We start from the raw sequence: 20,355 nt of genomic DNA, 5'->3' as shown, positions 1-20,355 counted from the left end.
TAAAAATGCATGTGAATTGAAAAAACAAGCAGTGAAATGGAAACGGAAGTATCAAAATAAATGAATAAAGCAATTATAACTGATGTTAATTTAATTATAAAGTGATACATTGTGAGTTGATTTGATAAACTTCTTATCTTCTGCAGAATCCACAGCTCACATTTATCATTTACAGCATGCACACTCGGTGCAGATTAAGAACAAGTCAGTGGCTTAAACTGCTATACCACTGTTGGCCAGCAGGTGCTGACTCCTAGAAGGCTCTGGCTACATGATCTTGAACTAACCCTGTGTGTTGGTCAGCTGATTACACTGGATTCAAACCATGGTCTGTGAGTACACAGAGCAGATACTGCCATCATAAAATGGACCCAGAATGGAACTATGATGTTACTGAATGCATTATTGCATAATTACAATTGTTATCAATTGCATTACCTCACATACAAGACACAGTGTGTTCATGTGTCAGTTTAATTATATATGTGCATAGCTCATCTTTAGAAAAATCAGCCATTTACCTTGTGTAGCATCTCTAATCCCATCTCCTAGAATAATTATTATCATTACTATTGCACTAGAAAGGCCTCATTTAATTTACAATACACATTAATACAAGTTTCTATAAGTACTGTATTGCTACACGTACATATTCCCTTTGAGGTTGGTTCTTGTTAGTTTGTCAGTATGTCAGCTGGAATCCTTATGTTACACACATACAGCACACACCGAGCTTCTCATCTATCTATAGCATAAAAAACAAGTATAAAAGTGTATCTACACTGTTGTGAAACAGGTTAACGAAACAAACTCAACCCTGCTGAGCTTGAGAGTGCAGATATTTTGGATGTCCATTACTCAGTGATGGATAAACAGAAACAGTCAGCAAACCTGATGATTCTCAGCTCTGTTAGTGGCACCTTTGATCCACTTAGGAGCTGAACAACAATTTTTTAAACACAGAATGGTGAACAGACATCAGATCCGGGATACAGTGAATAACTTGAGTACGGTGTCAGGCAGGTTTAGGCTATGTCAGGGCACAGTGAAAACAGCAAGAGATGATAGGATTACATAACTGTAGGCATCACCTACAGATTGCTCTAATAAAAACCTGATTCTTTTGTTCTGGATGGAGATAAACACATGGTGATTGTCGATTTTCTGCATTTGGATTAGTTTTGAGTTGGAGTTAAAACAGTGCAGATGAGAGTTGTGCTTCAGTCACGACCTCCTCCCAGGATCTGTAGCAGGAAGCTGAAGAGGTAGATGATGTCCAGGTAGAGACTGAGAGTGGCAAAAATATATTCTTCTGGACTTATGGTGTAGCGCTTGTTGCCTAAGAGCAACTGTGTGTCAAATGCCAAGAACTGTGGCAGACAAAGACACAGAGGGTGAATGAGGATCAATAAACTTTAAAGTTGGACAATGCTGAAGTGTTTGAGGAAGCATTTTACCCTTACCAGAGTAAAGAGGATGGCTCCTACTACAGCATAGATGGCATGTAACCAGGGGACCTGTGGTGCAGGATAAAAAAAAGCATTACAAAACACTGCTAAGATGGCTAGCAGGATGCTAATTTCAGACCGTGTAAGATTATCTGTGAGGTTAATCCCTTCTCATTATTGCACAATCAGAGACAGCCAGCAGCACCTAAGGAATTAACGTCCAACTGTGTTTAATACTAGTTTAGTCCTTTCCAGAAGGGTGTGTGCTGGAACAGATGCGGAGAAGGTAAACTTACATATCCAAAGGGGACAACGATGGAGATGGTAATGGCGCAGAGAAGCATGACCATACACAATGAAAACAGGACACCCTGACAGGAGGTGACATCAACCTGCAACAGAGGACAGAAGAAGGAGAATGATGTGAATGCTGGATTTATTTACTCAAGGTCCTGCTTTTGTGAAGTCAGTTTGAGGCAGTTCTTCTCACCTTGCTCTGGAAGCTGAAGACAGTGACAGAAAGACACACCAGAGCTGTGATTCCCAGACACAGCAGCACCGACTTGGTGTTGTAAAAGCTTGAGGAAACACCGACACAGTTACAACATGCACTGGCTGCTTTCTGTCTCTTCCAACATTAAAACAACATCCTGCATATTTACCTCGACACAAATCCCATCATGGAGGCCATGCTTAAAGTCTGTTAGGAAGAGAACCAGAGCTACAGTTAGACCTTATTATACTGAGGAAAGAGCTCACCACATGTTAGTGTAATGTGCTATATTTCATACTTACAAAGAGAACTAACAGAATAACATTCCATGGAAACTGCCTCCTGTTTAGGTGGAAAAGAAGCTTTATATTAATAAAGCATTATATATGTGCTTTTATATTGTATTTATGTTGCAAAGAGAGCTCACCTCAGGTCTCCACAGCAGGACAGAGCAATATAGGTGATGAAAAATGTGACGCTATACAGGAGAAAAAAGGACAACTCAGTACAACATGTGAATAAGAAAAGACATGCTGTAATGTGATATAATGACGTGTTTGCACTCACTATGAAATCATGTACAAGCCAGGGTGAGTCTGAATGAAGAACCTCACAGGCATGCTGGGGGAAAAAACTTTATTAGTAATTTACACTTTGATAAAAAGTGATCAAATCAAAGCAGAAGACACAGAAACATATTTACCAGAATGTGAAGAGGCTTACAATGGCCACCGTCACAAACAGCTGAAGCATGAGAATGGCATAGACCTGCAAGTGGACAGAGAGTACGCTGTGTCAGAAAGTCTGTGGTGTGTTAATATATATGTGTGGGTGCAGTACATGTTTTTTTTTACCTTCCTGATGAAAGTCCGCCTGATGGTCTTGTCGTCCCAGGCGAACCGGGCCTCCATCTCTTCATAGCCTGAAGACAGAGGAAGGGAGGAGGCATGTGAAGGATGGTGCTGAACTAGTAGCAGTCCCTATTTAATACACAGAGGCTTGTAGCGTAGGCTTGTAGCCATTTGTAAATGTTATGTTATTCTGCTCACCTGCTGTTGCCTCTCGATAGCTCGGGGGCTCATTATCACTCACCTGCTGGGACACAATTACACTAAGTCATGTCACTATATTTTCAGTAGTCTGTTTTTTTAAAAAAAAACATATAGCTGCTTTCATAGAAACTAAATATTGAACCTTAGCTGCACACTCATGGACCGGTGTGGCTGTAAATGTTTTACAGAGACATATGTGACTACAAAAATCCTCCATGTTTGAAGTTTAAAGGATTAGTATCACATCAATATTTGCATAAACAGAATTTAATGAAGGAATGTCTCAGTCACTCACATCAAACATCATAAATCTTTTATATTACAGAGGTGTTTTGGTTGATGATGTTTCATTTTGTGCCATATAGGTAGAAAAGCTGAAAACATACCTTTCCCTTTTTCATGATTTCTCCCCTTTTCGCTCCTGTCCTGAAGTCCCTTGTAAAGAGTTTCAAACTTTCAATCCACAGTCAGAGAAGGCCTCTTCCTTGGTTATATGGTGGGTTGTGTATCTCCAAAAGCTGAAACTGTGAGCACAGGACGTCGTTTGCAGAGTAGATGTTGCTCTGCAGTGTGCGGATTACACTGAGGCTTTATAGGTCTGCATGTGGTTAATCTCTCTCTAACCCCGTTCCCACCCCTCCCCTGTCCATGGCCTGATGATGCAGTTCTAGCACCGTCCAGGTATAGTCCCAAAACACTGACATCTTGCCAGACTGTACCACTGCTACTGTCCAACAGGGGTGTTGTTTATGACTCTCTTTACTGGCACAGAGCTTCTTAGGTCAGTTAATCATCCTAGTGCTCACCAGAATGACTCAAAGAACTTACATATGTATTACATATGCATTACATAACTATTTCTGATCCATTTTAGGGAGTACAAAGGCTATGAGGATATCTGATAACAAAAACTGTCATTTGATTATTTATTATTTCATCTTTTGCTTATTATTATTAATAATAATTATAAATAAGCACAGCAAAGATTTTGTGAAGGTCTTTATACATAAACAAGCACGTCACTGACTGAATTAACTCAAGTGATTACCAGTTATCACAATGAATTGATTAATTTTTGACTTTTGGAATTTGACCTTTGAATAATCAAACAAGGTTACAGGTAACAATATGGTGTAACCTTTGTTTGTGCTAATCCTATTTATTCTAGGCGTAAACATATGACCTCATGCTTTTAAGTAAGACCACTTTAGTAACAGGCACACCTGACATAACAGAGTTAAGAACATTATGGAGTATTACCAGCAAGTACTCACCTTTCATCCACTTTATAATGTAATGCTCTTGTGTTGTAAACACTTTTTAAATGTATGTTATTTTCATGAGGGGAGTGGTGGATCAGGAACATCTTTTCAAATTATTTTTAAGGGATTCAAACATTAATCTGAACAGAAGATACAGTGTTTCATAGTAATTGTTCATGGTTCACTAGAGCATATAGTAACAATGCCATGAAAAAAAAGATAAAATTTGGTCAGAAAAGTTCACACTCTCCACATGTAGCTATTGTTCTGCCTACATTCTTTGACTCAGATGCTGCAGAACTGAGTGAAATTCATTTTTTGTTACAGCCACTAGATGGCACACGAACACAAGAAAATGTGGCGGCCAAGAGTTGCATTTCATTCAAGGCATGCTGTGATATCTTTTCCTACCTTTGTCATTTAAATTAAAAATTTCCCTCAGGGAAGAACAATTTATGCTGAGACATCAGCTGGAGGCATTTGGAACATTACCTCAAAACACGCAGTATAATGTATTTAATCTTAATATTTAACTTGTGGAAGTGGATGTTCATATAGGGTTAAAAGGTAAATATTATACTGCATTGTAAAAAAAATGAGTCATATTAACATTAGCCTGGAGCTAGCAGCTTGAGTGGTACATTTAGAATTCTTTCCCGGACACTTTAGCTATTGTCCTCCAAAAAGCATATAATATAAAAGTCCTGGATACCAAACAGACCTTGTGCTGTTTCAAAGGTCAAGAATTTGTTTTGGCTACAGATGTTGACATAGTGGTGGCTTTGACTGTTGGCAGTCTCTCACAGGACTTGAGTCATACTCTATGTGGCTGATGTGCTGCCAGAACACCTCAGGAAGAAACTGTATAAAATGTGTTTTTCTGCTATTAGTATCCTGTCCAACAGGTGGCAGGTGAAGTCTTATCATCAGCCATAGAAATGACTAGAACACCGGGAAGCACAGTGACACCTGGGACTTCACTGAGAAAGACTTCCAGCATGTGTTTTGTTTTCTGGTGCAGTGACCATAACAAGATTCTGGCTGTGTTCATATAAACAGAGGGCAGCTTTTGGCTGGTGCTTAGTTTTCATTTCTTAGCAATAAAGAAGTAACATAATATTTACTACCAAAGAAACACTTGATACACAGGTGATCTATTATAGAACACATTATGTACCCTGGATGTTTAAGGTAAACTAGTCTCTTCCAGGCCTAAAATATAAACATTCATCTGTGTTATTTCTGCTCTACATAGCAAATAGCTGCTATTAGCAGTATTTAATGTCCTGTCTGTGTCAGCCCATTTTAAAATGCCATTGACTAAGCTCATTATGCGAACCTCTGAAGGGCAAAGCTGCTGTTTATGTAAATTGTTCCCAAACATTTAATCTAATATGACTCTACCAGACGTTGGTGGCGAGAGCTTCCACTTGTGTTGTCTGGCACATCTGACTTTATACATTCAGAGGATTTTACTGTATTGCTTCCCATTAACCTAGTTACAGTTATAATTCTTCCTTCTGGCTTGTCGTCTCTGTTCTTTCAGTTAACTGTGTGTTCTTGGCAAAGAGCATCACCTGAAGAGTTTTGCAATCACCTCTTTTTGTTATCACGCACACTCAAAAATCAAGTGATGTTTCTTGTTAGCGATAAAGCTCCTAATGGCTCTCAGACCTGAACCATGATTGGCTGATTGCTTCTGTTGCTAGGCTACGTGATCGGTCGTATGTCTCGGAATCACATTAAGGAAAAATGAAAACAGATAAGCACAAGAAAAGAATGTTAAACAACATTATTTAATAATGGTTCTCTATCATGTGACCATAAAACATTCACAAAATATTCACAAGCTGATGCCGTCAGTTAACAATACATTTATTTCAGTCATATATCTTCAAATAAAAAGTTTATACTCAGAGCACATGGTTCAAATGCTGCTTCCTCTGTGCAGTCTGTAGAGCAATCTATAATAGTGACATTGTACAATAATTCAACTCTAATTTCATTAACATATCTGAGAATCTGCAAACAAGGATATGAACCAAGAATAATTTGTATTTACAAAATTTACAACAGAACACCTTAACATACAGTATAACCCACCCGACATGGTCTAAAATGACCAATAATTTCTCCCTGATTACCGTATACAAATACAATGAACTTCTCATTTCTTAAAAATGTTATACATTTCTCAATCACAAATGGGTGATTTTCATAGAGATTTCCCACATGGTAACGTTGTGAAAATAGCTTATGATATTTCAACAGGGCAAACACAAACTGCTTGGTGTGTTAGACGATGCTATTGCTATGTAATATATGATTTAAGAGGTTTTTTTTTTCGATGCATGGAAAGTGCCTCTACACTTGTAGCAAGAATGTACAGTAAGAAATTATTATTGGTGAATGGTCCTTTTTTCTCTGGGCAAGGTATGTGCCTCCTTCTTGTCACCTTAGCAAGCTGAGATGGGAGAACAAAACCTGTGGAGGAACGACTGGCTCTCTCTTCATTTTGGTCTCTGAAACTCCAGAAGAGACAGGACGTGGATGTGGTGGCTGACAGACTCAAGGAAGAACACAGTCCAGGTTTTTAATGTTTTTTTGTGTTTTTTTTTCAGAGCCCAACTGGAAGCAACTGGAAGAGAGATAAGTTGACGTTCAGGAGCCTTCACCTCCCGCTGCTGTGCCTACTGTCCTTGCTGATATCTTTCTAAATCCCACTCTCTCTCTCTCTTTTAATCTCTCTCTCTCTCTCACTCAGTATCAGACTTGGCACAGCTCCCACCACAACTGTCCATTATGCAGAGGCCCGTGTACTGAATATATCCAGCTAGGCTTGCATATAGGGAGCATGGAGGATGCCTCATTAAGCTGTGAGGTGACTGCGCTCAGGGGTCTATGCGGAAAGCTAGGAGCTTGTCAGAGTGTTGGTTATTTAGGGTGCGCAGGTCTGGTAGACGTAGCAGCAACTTTGGGAAGAGTGTGCTGTCATCTGGCCGGCGACTAGTGATGAGAGAACGCAGGGCTTTTATTAGATTCTCCTGCAGTAGCTCCACTGCTCCCACCTCCACTATTCCAGAGCGATCTGCAGAAAACAGGGAAAGTGGTTAGAAAATATCTGCATTACGGGTTATTATGTGTGGATGCAGGGTCTTAGTCTTACCTGCAGACACTAGTACGACAGCCATGAAAAGTGCCATCTCATCTGGCTCCAGCCCCAAAGACCCGAGCTTCTCACTGAAATCAAACATGGCGTCCAGTAAAGACCCCATGCCAAGAGCTCGGAGTGACGCCAGTGAGTATGTCTGTCCATTGAGGAAGGTCACCGTCCTCTCCTTGGGGTCAAACAATGAGCAGAACCTTACCATAAGAACCTGCGGATACAATAAAGCCAAGTTAGGATAAAAGAACACTTGAAGGGCAAGAAGGTGACTAAAAAAGTCACACCAAAATCTCTGCTCAGACAAATGTACCTGGAAGGTGCCAGATTTGAGCAGCATGACCTGATCATGCTGACTGAGAGTCTGGAAGCCAGGGATGCTCTTTGCAAACTCCACCACTTCTTTAACAGCAGGGGTGAAGCACTGAGAGAAGGACTCCCAAACCTCCTGACTGGAGCGACTGGCCGGCGCCACAGGACATGAATTGAGAGGGCACGCCTGCAGGAAGCAGGAAAAGAGGGGGAGAGAAGCATTATTATCTTTCTATTGACATTCATTTCATTTCAAAGGTTTTATGGACTCAAAAAGGGGGAAAAATTACCAGCACTTTGGCTCCTCCGTTCAGCTTCCAGGGGCAGGAACTATGGTTCTGGAAATCACCGGCTGTGAAACTGTTCTGATTGGCTGCATAGGACTGAGACGAGAGATGGCCAGTGACGGGGCACTGATTCTGATTGGAGGAGAACGTGTACTTGGCATTGTCAACATTAGTAGAGGTTTCATTGCTGCGTGCTGGGAGGTTTGTGGGGATGTGATAGCTTGTCGTCAGGTTTGATGGCTCCACTTGAACTGTATGCTGCGTCTGGGCCGTTGTGGTGTGTGACAGGGCAGGTTCTGGTGCTGAACTGCTCTGGAAGGAGGAAGTGCTGAGGTTGTTGTTGCCGGCAGCCATCTTGGGCGGTTTCTCATCTCCACGGTAAGATGCCATTATGGAGCCCTCGTTGGTCTGTTTGTGAGGGCTGCAGGGGGCATCAGGAGGAGGTGACACCTCCATCTCCATGGAAGCTGATTCATTGAGACTGTTCATGTAGCTCTGCATCTCATCTAACAGTCTCTGCTTCTCCCGCTTGGGAATACGCCCAAAGCGCACAGCTGAGAAAAACAGCAAGAGAGCATCCTCTGTTAGCATTTATTGACATCAACACATCCTTGCTGGCATCAAATAGCAGGCAAAGTATTCCATTTCAAACAATGTGAAGATGCAGTCAGTCCTTGTTCTGATGTGTATCCTACATCTGACACTAAGGCTGTAATTCCTATGTGTAATACCCTTTCCTCTTTGTCCGACTATTCTGTCTCCATCACAAATGTTTTACCACAGCACAGACACTAAAGCCATCATCTCATCCTCCTCTTCAGCCTTTACAATCCTCCCTTCCCCCCTTTTTTCAATTCCCTCACCTCCACTGACAGTCCTATTTATAGTTCACTGCATGCTACACCACCAGCCCCCTCCCCCCAAGTCGTTCTCCCTCTCTTCCTGCCTTTCAGTTGAGCAGCTCTCCCTTTTTCTGTGGAAGTAGGTCACTGGGTCAACAGCACTGAACATGATGTCATTAGTGAGGTGAGTGAATGACTAGTGGTAAGGTCAAAGACAAGAGAGGCAGGTGGGACAGGTGAAAAGGCACAAGGGTGGAAGGTAGAAAAAAAATAGGGATGATCGCAATTTCATTTGCTGCCAGTACTCTGGAAATTGAACTATATGACATAATATATGCGCAACATTAGGAAATAAAAACATGATATCCGGACTGCAATGATCATATTTCACTGCTGCATTCTGTCTTTTTTTGGGTCGACTAAAAATGTTTGCTCCAGAAAAAAAACATGATTTATTATCACCTACTTTAGCCATACCCCAAGAGAGTGAACTCCTGTGGGTGAAATAATGCAGGAGAGCTGATTAGCTATAACATTATTATTTTAATTTAAAGTTTAGGTATGTAGGTTTACATGATTAACAGGACAGAATAACATTACGCCTCAAATGATCTGTGTTGGGAGCGACTGTACATCACCACAAACACAAGGGGTAATCAACAACTTTGTGCCCCAATTTCCTAAAATAACCTATATTTTTCACAGCTTCTACATGACTGATGACTTCTGGGATTCTCAAGCTCCTCTTGCCATAAATCAGACAGAATTGCAAGGAGAAAGGGGGGGCAGAGAAGAACAGAACACAAAGGGAGGAGGATGAAAAGAAGATGAAGAGGAAAGTCAGTTTTGTCATGAGGAGTCAAGTCTGGACCTGCGTAGGAAGCACTTTCAACAGTGACGACCTGCCTTTGCAAAAGCCTATGACATGGTGTCATATTGTTAAATATCTGATTCTCCTCACAACCCGATACATCATTAAAATAATATGAGTCCATTAAGGACATTAAGCCTCACCGTCTCTGGACATGCCCACAGAGAGACACTTCTTAAAGCGGCAGTGCTGGCACCGGTTTCGGTTCATGCGCATGATGAGACAGTTTTCATTCTTCACGCACATTTTGTAGTGGATATTCTGCTGGATGCTGCGTCTGAAGAAGCCCTGTGTGAAGAGGAAAGACTATGAAGTGTGTGTTTTGTGGCAGCGTGTCTGTATATGAGTGGAAGACAAAGAACATGACATAACACTATTGTCTGTTCTCACCTTGCAGCCCTCACAGGCATGCACGCCATAATGGAAGCCAGATGCAATGTCTCCGCACACCTTACACAAAAGCACCATACCTCCGGTCTCTGTGAAAGAAGGATCAGACACAGAAATATTATAACGAAGCTCTGGCAGGTAAACAAAGAGGAGAACAGGAAGGAGAGAAGTAAGCAGGTACTTACTGGTGAATGTGCCAGTGAAGCCGCAGGGCTTTTTGGCCACCGTGGGATTGTTGTATGTTGATGATGATACTGTTGTAATTTGGGCGACTGGAGCATTGTTTACTTCAGGAAACTGAAAGACCATTTTGGGGGAAGCAGTTCTTCCCCCTTGTTCTCCTCTCTGCTTCAGGGCTCCAATCTCCTGAAAGGAGACACCCTCCGGGGATGAAGGCTGTGAGTGGGAGGAGGGCGACTGGGTCTGGTATCCACTTGAAGGGCTGCCAGGACTTGGACTGGCACTGCCAGACGAACCAGCGTACAAGATAACACCACCTGGAGAAACAGAGAGGGGTGAGAACTCAGTTTACTGATCTTCATCTGGGTCCGTGTTCACATGCACAGTGTAGGTGAGAGTGTAAGTGTTGAGCAACACTCCTCGTTTTGATGCCATGAGCCTACTTGGCAGACGGTCACAAACACACAAACCCCTGACCATGTTGGGACAACAGAAATTTGATCTGATGAATAATTTAGAAAATATGTCACAGCCAGCACAGCCACGATGCTGACCTGGATATCTGTGTGCAGAGTTTCAGTTTCTAACCAGGTTATGAAGTACTGAATAAAAATAAATAGAACAACGCCGTGCCCTGCCAGCTTACACAAGCGCTTTCCAAACATTGGTGTTGATTTTACTGATAAGTGATAGCTTGGCATCTTGGAAGATTTGGAAAGGGAATAAATGAAGCTTATCAAGTAAAATAAGGCTGACTTCCACCAGTGGCAAATACATTTTGTTTTATTCAGATACATTTCTGTAAGCAGAAGATCAAAGCAAATCTCATGGAAAAAGAGGAAATATCAAAAAAGCAGTAACAGCATATGTTCACAAAGACTGCCATAGACAACAGACCACAAACAGTCCTTTGTTTATGGATGTCGCATCGAGTCGGAAATGCCCTATTACCCCTAAACACAACACCCACCCACCGCACCCCACCCCCTTGTTTTGCACACTGTGTTCTTCCCTGCAAGATGAAAGACTGCCCCTCACGTGCAGGCTGAGCCAGCCAGCGCTCTGCCTGCCTGCTTTCTTTTCTACTCTCCATTCTCCTGCCCCCTCCCTTTTCCTCTCTCCTCCTCCCCTTCCATCCTCCTCCCTCCCTCCCTCCCTCACCACTTTGGCTCTGGGCCTGCAGACCCATCTATCCGCCAGCCACCTGACCGGGAGCTCACATGGACTCTTGACACAGTTCCCGCCTGGCTCACAAGGCTCTTTGCGCAGTCCCGTGTAGACAACAGCAGCAGTACCATAACAAGCACTAGGGCAGATCACGTTAGGAATAGAGAAGGCTTTAATGCCGTGGTTACAGGATAGCAAGCTGCTGGATGCATTCCACAGAGTCACTAAAAGTGTGGAGGTCACGTTGTTGGTACCCACTGTTTTGACACTTTAAAACGATTTCCCAGGAGAGCACTGGGTTTTGTGGAATTAGATGTGAAAGGGTGGGAGAGAAATTCTGCCAAACAACATTTAGCTCCTTTAAAGGCTGCCATCATGATTTTAACATACATAATGGTGAGAACCTGATATCTATAAATGCAGAGTTTTCACATATATGTGGTTTATATTTCTGTGTCAAAATTCTGAAATCCTTACTGCCAACTGTTACAATTCCCTCAGTCAGAAATGTTTCACACTCTCCATGCAGACTGTGCATCACAGGTTGCAGATCATGATGATTGTGATTACATCTATCAGGGAACCAGTGCCACCATGTGAACCTGTTATACAGGTTTGTGCTACACCTTCAGTCAGTGTGTTGTCCTGTTCTGCCCAGCTGCAATCATGTTATAAGAACATAATCTAACCACAATGACAGGACTATCTGAAGTAGCAGCCACAACCTTGAACGTGTGTGCACATTTCCTATCAGGGACCTTGAGTCATCTGAGAAAAGTGTCCCCAGTGCTTTCTCTCCTTAAGAAAACACGTGCTGCCTTTCTGTTTGGCTTTAAGTGCCTCCTTAATTCCACTGCTCACACGTGTCAACACTGAATGCAACGTAGTCAAGGACTTACGTGCATCTGTGTGAGTGTGTAAGTGACAGCTCCAGTGTCAGGCAGCCTGTGACTTCACTGCACAAATGTTATCGTGAGAAAGGTAAAGCTTCACGGTCATGTGTGTCACCTGCGCAGGGTCACACCCTGCTGTCACACAAGCTCCACACCTTCTCTCTGCGTTCACATCCCCGCCCCTACGGTTTAAAGAAAAAAACGCCTCGTAACTATTTCCTAGGAATATATTACTCCTGCTGCACCCAGGCACAGGTTACAACATGTGACCTGCGGATTCACATACAGCCATAAAAGCTAAGAGAATAAACAATACACTCCACCACCCCTCCTCTTGTGGGCCCTCTCTGACTTCCCCTCTCGTGTGTTGCCACCCCCTGGGCATGTACACATGACAAACAAACTCTATAGACAGCACACTCATGTCACCCCCTCTCAACTTCAACTTGTATATAGTCCTTCATGTGAACATGGCTAGTAAGCCTCAATCCACGTGAAACAGCTGGCCTCATGTCATGTGTCTATTTATGAAGTGCATTCAAGCAGGTCAGGTTGGAGTGCTGAAAATCGAAAATGCTGGTTCAGTTTGTACAGTAAAACAAAGCAGGTTATACTACCCATCATACTCATGCAGCTGAGGTTTTAATGGGAATTAGGTACCTGCGTGATCATCTGTCAACCGCAAGGTGATCTGATTTCAGGTCTGGCATCAGAATCAGACATTAAGTCTTTCTGTTAGAGCCTTTGATGACACCTGAATATGTGACATTTTCTTCAAGTGTGCCAGGCTGTCACATTTAAATCCCACTCACCATTCCTTTTGTAAACACTGAACTATACATAGAATTTAGTCATTCAAGGACTACACCCGCATTCTTCATAGTAACTATTCGGTGGTGATGTGTGGATGTCCTGCCTGCTACTGAATAATTCACTTATACGTCCAATGTGTCCTGATATTGTGTCTAAAACTGAGCATAAACACAGAAAGGAGTCAGACTTCCATGAATTATGTCACACGATTAAAAATCCATGACCTGGGTTGATGCCAGTTACTATAGCTAGTACTGCTCATCAGACAGCCAAAATTTAAAATGCAGCAACAATGACACGAAGATGCTCTGTACTAAAAAACTAGCATGAGTGCTCTGCTCATTTTTATTTTTGTAACTATTTAGACTTAATTCTCTTTGTCCCTTCTTTAAAATATTTTATCTGCAGTCTGGCAACAAGGACAAAACTAACGTCTACTTATTTCCTTATTTAAATGGTGACTTGTCACTGAATAATAAGTGTTTAATTCTGGCTGCTGTTATCCATGTCACCCAAAAAGCAGGTTGAATAGAACCAAATGTAGGTTAATATGTCCTCTCAGACACCACCCACTGAGATGAGGCTATCTTATGTCAAAATGCGCTCATTGTTATTTCTAATGAACATTTTCGAAAACTGTTACTGCAACCAGGACGGAGGAGAGGCAGCTAACCCCCTCTGACCCACTGACCAATCTATCAGCGAATAAAAAAACACACAGAGGAATCCCCGTGCGGGCTGAGCGCGAGCGCGGATGGATGCGCGCGACACCACACAGAGAAGGAGAGGCTGCTTGGAATCATGCGCGGCACGTGGACACTGAGGCTGAGTACACGTGCTGTCGGCTCGAGGCGGGGTAGCTGCGTATTAAAAATCAGGCGCATGATTCGCAGCATCACCACAGTTTCTACCCAGGGTGCACCGGGGATGAAAAAAAACAAGTCATAATGGGCATCCGCCGTTCAAGGACTTTAAAAACAGCACAGATGGGTCATGGCCTATTTGTTGTTGTGGTGATCATTAGTGGGACATTATGATATTTTTGTCTCGTGGTTTTTAATGGTTGGGTTCAATTCTATCATACATTAGATTATTATTATTATCATATCCATTTCAGCCTAATGAAGGAGCAAACAGGAAGTGGTTATCGATCCGCGCTTTACTGTTTCATGATAGGACCGGTCCATTCATCATCGGCTCCCACCAGCCCACATTTACATCATGATTCATGTCCTGGCAGAACTACATGTTTACTCCGAGCCCTGCTCCAAGTATGGAAGAAAAAATTGGCACCAGTAGCCAAACTTGTTTTGACCCAGTGGGCGTGTGCTGCTCCTTGACATAGTCTTCAAACACGTGTTTGGCAAAACACACACACACACACACACACAGAGCCACAGCGGGGACACAGACAAGACTGAAACAATTCATTTACAACTTATTAGCTCTCCAACACGTGCCTACATGTGTCTGTGTGTTACCCTCCCTTATCCAACACAGAAGAATAAAATGATTACATTGATAGCAGCCCGGGCACACACACACACACACACACACACACACACACACACACACACACACACACAGCCGTGCCCGCCCGCTCAGGGGGCGTTTTGGGTCGCGCTTCACGTGAGTTTGTTTACATGTAGAGAATCGGAAATCCGGCGCAAAAGATTGACGAGAGGACTTCCCTCTGTGTGCGCCCCGCTCGTTCACTCTCTCAACACACCCTCCAACTGTCTGCAGCCCAGAAGCAGCTGGCAGCACGCCATGCATTGCACAGCACGAATTACAGTCAGAACGCAGAATCATATGTGACCGCCTGTGCCAAGAGTTAAGTGCACATAAGGTTTGAAATTCTGCAGCTTCACCTGCATTCAGAGTTACTGTTGGAGACAAACCGGTAACAATGAGTAGCTGTATGTGCTGATTTATAGGATATTTAATGATGAAAATCTGCTGTATATTAATACTAGTGTGGCTTAAATACAATAGCAAGTGCTGTTCAAATTATGCGCCACAGCCTGTCCCTTTCTAATGCTAATAACACTGGGATACTCTTTGAATTGGCTCCAAACAAAGGGCACAGGCTACACACACACAGCCTACACAATATACACGCACAATATAAAGCCTACTCACCACCGGGACTGTTCTCCATGTTCCCCTGCAGATCGATACCGCTCTGCTGCTCTGTGCTGTTTAATTTCGGTCGTTTAATGCTGGACTGACTGCAGCTGTTCGCCACCGAGGAGTTTGGTTGACACAGGTGAAAGAGTCATGAACTGCCAAGGCATATAGAGTGTTTCCCAAAGCTCACACCAGAAGCAGTGTGCAAAGGGCATTGGGGGTCTTGTGAAAACCCAGTCAGCGAAGAAGAAGACAAAAATATTTTAAGAATGAAATCAGATCTGTGGTCGATCCGGATAATGTCCAGAGTGTGGGCGCAGAGCTCCTGCTCTCCGTCTGTGGGTTACACCTTATGATACCAGGCTGACACCTATCACTGTAAAAATGGGCTTCTCTGAATTACAAGAGGTCCCAGCGCTTTCAGTCGCTTGCTATCAGTCAGCATCAAAACACGATCACTGTGGAAGTAGTTTAAACACTCCCCACTCATCAATAAGCAACACGCGTCCTAAAATAACCAGCACGTTTTCAGGTGCCTGAGAAATGTGACCAGCTTTTTTTCTCCTCTCTTTTTGTGTGTCTCTCCAAACGCTTGTTTGTTGATGTGTATAAGATCTCTCTCTCTCTCTCTCTCTCTCTCTCTCTCTGTCACGCTCTCTGAAAACATTTCACCCCCTCCTCCCCACACGCCCCCACTCTTTTTTACTCTTTCTCACTTCTTCATTGGCCGAAAGCCCCGCGTGGACACGGCACATTGGGCTCGTTCGACATTGGAATGCTGGTTAAAGCTCTACAGCATGTGCGCATGGCATGTGAGCTGCGCTGCCCTACTGACACACATTTTATGCTAATGAGCTGCATGGGCTCGCGATAAGCGGGAGAAACGAGGAAGCGATAGGGAGAAGGGGCGAGACGTCTCACTGCGGCACTGTTTCCCAAAACTATCTCGGACAAGATAGACAGACAGGTGGAAGTACTGTATTCACCACACACGCTAGGAATGTTCACTGTGGCAGCAGCAGTATTCAGACACCCAACATACTATACATCGATAGTATGTCTGTGTATTTGTGTCACAGAGTGTTATGTGTGACACAAAGATGCGGTGTTATACAGCCTCATGGATTGAGGCAGGAAAGGTTTCCTGTAACGGTCCTTTAAGGCAACTGATCCTATCTGAAAAGGCGCTCCATTGTCTGTCCAGCTCAGGCTGGAGAGGGTGATCAGGGTTCATTATCCATGATTGATAATAGTCTCCTGTCTGCAGGCAATGACAGTGAGGAGCAATAACATGAACATCTGTGCCTTAGTCAAGCCTATATCATATACCTAATATCATATATTTCCTCTTAGGAATATCAACACAAATTAATGTAAATTGAGTAGGTTTACATTTCACACACTTTCAGAAGAGCAGTGTTGATTGATGAAACAAACGCTCCCATATGCTGTAATGTTTTCATAGCACAGCTTGTTACAAATGTGTGTCATGACCCCAGTGGCACTGCGTTTATTCACTGCACTGCACTACTAGAAATTTACAGTATGTATGTAAATGTTAATATATGCCTTTCAAATTAGTGTCATAAAACGAAGACACACAATAGGCTACATGTGAAATAAATGTGTTATATATATGTGTTATATATAACACAAGTAGTAGAAGTGTGCCTATTGTGAGGATGGTAGTCTGTTTTAATTGTTAATGTAGCCAATATTTGAATTATAATTTAGGATAAAGAGTTTTAAAATAAATTCTTGAACTGACTGATTAAAAGGTTTATGTGGTTGCGTCACCATGCTGGATGCCACGTCACAACAGATCAATAAGAAACAGAAGCATTTCACTCAGTTTGAGGTCCACGTGCCTCTCCATCAGTACAAAACGACATTAAGCCGGGCACATGCGCAGGGCGGAGCCCAACCGGAAACGGATGCAGTCATTCCTTCCTCTGACAGAGTGGTCCTCTTCACAGGCGTTAAACGATCTTTGCTTGGCAGAGCCAGCACGTGCGTAGGGGGCGGTGCTCATCGTGACTCCTCCGTCCCTCCTCCCCTCCGTCACGTTTCCTTTCTCCCTGCAGATTGTGTTTGCTAAAAGCCAAAGTATCGCCGGAGATTGGCTGGGACGCAGCGAATGTAGGTCAGGAGCTGCTTGTGCAAACATGAGCATCGTAAAATAGCCCAAATGTGCCTAAAACCGCCGTCCCAACAGAAAGCACTCTGAAGACCGCCTGTTGCTGGCGGGCATGATTAAATTTAGGTCACGTAGCTCACGGCGGGGGGTTGGGTGCGATGCTTTTATTCACAACCTTTTCTCATATTCTAGGTAGCTGAGCTGAATCACAAACTCCCACTCGCAGCCTTCAACTTGTGGGGAACTGGGCTATGGGGTCACGTTGTGGGACATAAAACCCACCGGTGGGTTTAAGTGTCATCTGCTCAGCAGTGTCACTTGATAAATCATATTGTAGTGTTGTCGTCGGCCGGGCGGGAAAAGTCCTGTGTTTTAAACTCTGTATTAAATTTGCTCGTTTTTACTGATTAAATCAGTTCTTTAAATAAGGTGTGATTTGATTCTCTCCCTCTCTGTTGCTAATTTATACAACTACATTTAAAAAATTAAAAAATGACATTTATGAACAGACTGATTTGAATTTGTACTGAAATGTCAGACATGTTTCATGTTTCTCAGGTAGCCTGGTTGCCTTTAAAGTTAAATTGTGATCATGTTGGCTATAAATACATTTGATTGACACTGTAGATGAATCACACAGTAAGGCTGAGGGGTGTTTGGGAAATCTATGTGGTCCCCTTCAAAGCTTCACCTAAACTACAATTCAGAATTGTGAATTGTAAAAGTGAATGTTTATTTCATTTATTGTTTTAAGAATGTAGTTGTAGGTGTTCATGTTTTTGTAATTAAATATATAATGTAGCAGCCTTTTCTGTTTATCCCAGTAAGCCAGATAAATACACTCTCACTCCTTGATTTGATTATATTTTTCATTTAAATTCCTGAAATGCCTAAAACATCCACTGAATTTACATTGAAGAGCATCAAATCAATAACAGTTTTTTTAAGCATACATCCTGCGAGGAACTAAACGCAGTTTTTCTAAACTGTTGCATTACATGTGGATCCAGCATCACTGAGGGAGATGACTCAAACACCTGCATGATCTTAAGGCTGAAAGCTTGCATCAGTTGTAATAATTAACCCAACAGCACCACCATGTGGTGTAAATGAACAGTGCAGCTAACCTCTGTGGCTTCTGTGTATCACACACACAAACATTGTACCCCAAAAACAAACAAACAAAAAACAAACAAAAAAACAAACAGAACTTCTGACTATGATGAGCTCCTCAGAGCATGTATTTGGTGCTATTTTAAGTATTGCATCCTAGCCTATGATGAAAAGAAGAAAAACGGTGTCTGTCTGCATGTGTAGCAAAAAACCTATGGCATTATCTTACTGCCTTTAACTATATGTGGTACAATATTGCCAAAAGGCGACTCTTTACCCTCACAGTCCCCTCAGACCTGTGGTTCCACAACATACTACTTTGTAGTACTGTTTGTTTCCTCAGGGAGGCGGTGCAGGCACAGGTAACAAGAGGTTTCTGGTTTCTGTTGGTCATTTCATTTTCTTTCATCAGGCCCTCACAAGTTTTAAAGTAAAACACAACAGATGAGACCAGAACCACTGCTGTCCTTGCAGTGTGGACTGTGAGTGTGTGTGTGTGTGTGCAGCAGCAGAAATGCACTAAAGTTGGCACACACTTCATTAGCATTGGTGCTCTAATTAGAGTTATAGTGAGGGCCATAAAAATGAGCAGTCAAGTCCCGTAACTCTATTTGTAGCATATGCACACATGGTGAGGAGGCCGTGTTAGAGGGGCTGTCAAAACACACGCAGTGACTGACTGCATTTACAAGATTTTTCAGTGCTGTGGCTGTGTATTTACTGCTCCAGGTGACACCTGGGAGAATGAGTGCAGCTGTGCCCGGGGCACGCCATCCATCACTCCTCTTTGACACTCTCACATTACAGTTATATTGACACATATTTTTGTCATGTTTTAATATTTGTAACATGGAGAACTGGTTTACCACAGAGATGCAGCATTGCTGCAGTGTTGGTAGATGCCAGCTTTTAGGTCCTAAGCCAATATACAAGCCACTAACAATAATTTACACAATTCACAATCAATTCTGGTGTTTTTCCTTCTCTTACTCACCAGTAGCAGAGGCACTTGCATTGGGGAGGCATTGCAGATCTTTCCATTTTGAAGGGAAGACGAGCATCAGCAGTGGAGGCTGGGTTTTAATGACGACAAAACCTTTAAAAGTCTGGTAAACAGGAAACATAATGGCAAACAAAAAGAGCAACAGTACAGAGACACAGTAAGACAAGCTGATCCAAAAACTGGCTTTTAGTGAGTTCAAATATGACATAGGAAAAAGATGACAGTGACGCTGTGCACCCCAGTGATTTTTACTGAAGGGAGATTTAACAGGAATACAGGGAATGGTAAAATAAACACATCAACATGCAGCCATTATACTTGGGAAACATTACCGTTAGTCACTATGGCACACTGAGGAACATCCACAAACTTCAGGTAAACAGAAGAAGGAAAACAAAGTTCAGCACTATGACAGCAGTAACAACATATGTATGATACTTGTCCCTGTTTACCCTCCAGAGGGCATTTACATTTTCTGTCAGGCAGATAGACATTGCAGCAGGCAGCCAAGATCTGCAGAGATCTGTTGACAAGTGCCTTCTTGTGAAGAGGTGCCAGATTATCCTGAGGGGGACAGCTCCATCCCATGTGTATCCATGCACTTTAATAATGCATTTGTATTACTGTAAGTTGCTGAGCTGTGGGTGAAACACACGGTAAGAAATCTTTTATGTCAGTTTAGTGAATCAGTCTGCAAACTTTCAGAGTGTAGAGTATTTTTACAGTATCCATAAATACATATATTTCACCTCATTATCAGTCACTGATTGGGAAAGCGTGACAGTTTAGCATTAACTGA

At 42.6% G+C, this 20,355-nt stretch overlaps 2 protein-coding genes across 2 annotated transcripts; both read right to left on the bottom strand.

Moving 5' to 3' along the window:
- Window positions 1-1,035: 1,035 nt before the first annotated feature.
- On the bottom strand, window positions 1,036-3,394 carry faim2b (Fas apoptotic inhibitory molecule 2b). The gene is made up of 12 exons (XM_028406687.1): window positions 3,380-3,394; window positions 2,991-3,033; window positions 2,796-2,863; window positions 2,645-2,709; window positions 2,509-2,562; window positions 2,369-2,419; window positions 2,244-2,283; window positions 2,111-2,148; window positions 1,939-2,026; window positions 1,745-1,840; window positions 1,464-1,517; window positions 1,036-1,370 (listed from the first exon to the last, which is right to left on the bottom strand). Exons 1-12 carry the CDS (start codon window positions 3,392-3,394, stop codon window positions 1,221-1,223), a joined length of 762 nt encoding a protein of 253 aa, XP_028262488.1. The 3' UTR covers window positions 1,036-1,220.
- Window positions 3,395-6,066: 2,672 nt separating this feature from the next.
- LOC114436424 (nuclear receptor subfamily 1 group D member 2-like) lies at window positions 6,067-16,046 on the bottom strand. Its single transcript, XM_028406686.1, has 8 exons — window positions 15,316-16,046; window positions 10,306-10,617; window positions 10,121-10,209; window positions 9,874-10,018; window positions 8,021-8,571; window positions 7,732-7,917; window positions 7,422-7,632; window positions 6,067-7,343 (listed from the first exon to the last, which is right to left on the bottom strand). The coding sequence occupies exons 1-8, from the start codon at window positions 15,332-15,334 to the stop codon at window positions 7,147-7,149; spliced, it is 1,710 nt and encodes a 569-aa protein (XP_028262487.1). The 5' UTR covers window positions 15,335-16,046; the 3' UTR covers window positions 6,067-7,146.
- Between the last annotated feature and the right edge of the window lie 4,309 nt (window positions 16,047-20,355).

This window comes from Parambassis ranga, chromosome 5 (genome assembly GCF_900634625.1).
Source record: "Parambassis ranga chromosome 5, fParRan2.1, whole genome shotgun sequence".
NCBI lineage: Eukaryota > Metazoa > Chordata > Actinopteri > Ambassidae > Parambassis > Parambassis ranga.
The sequence above is the reverse complement of the archived record's forward strand: the minus strand, read 5'-3'. Positions and strand labels throughout refer to the sequence as shown.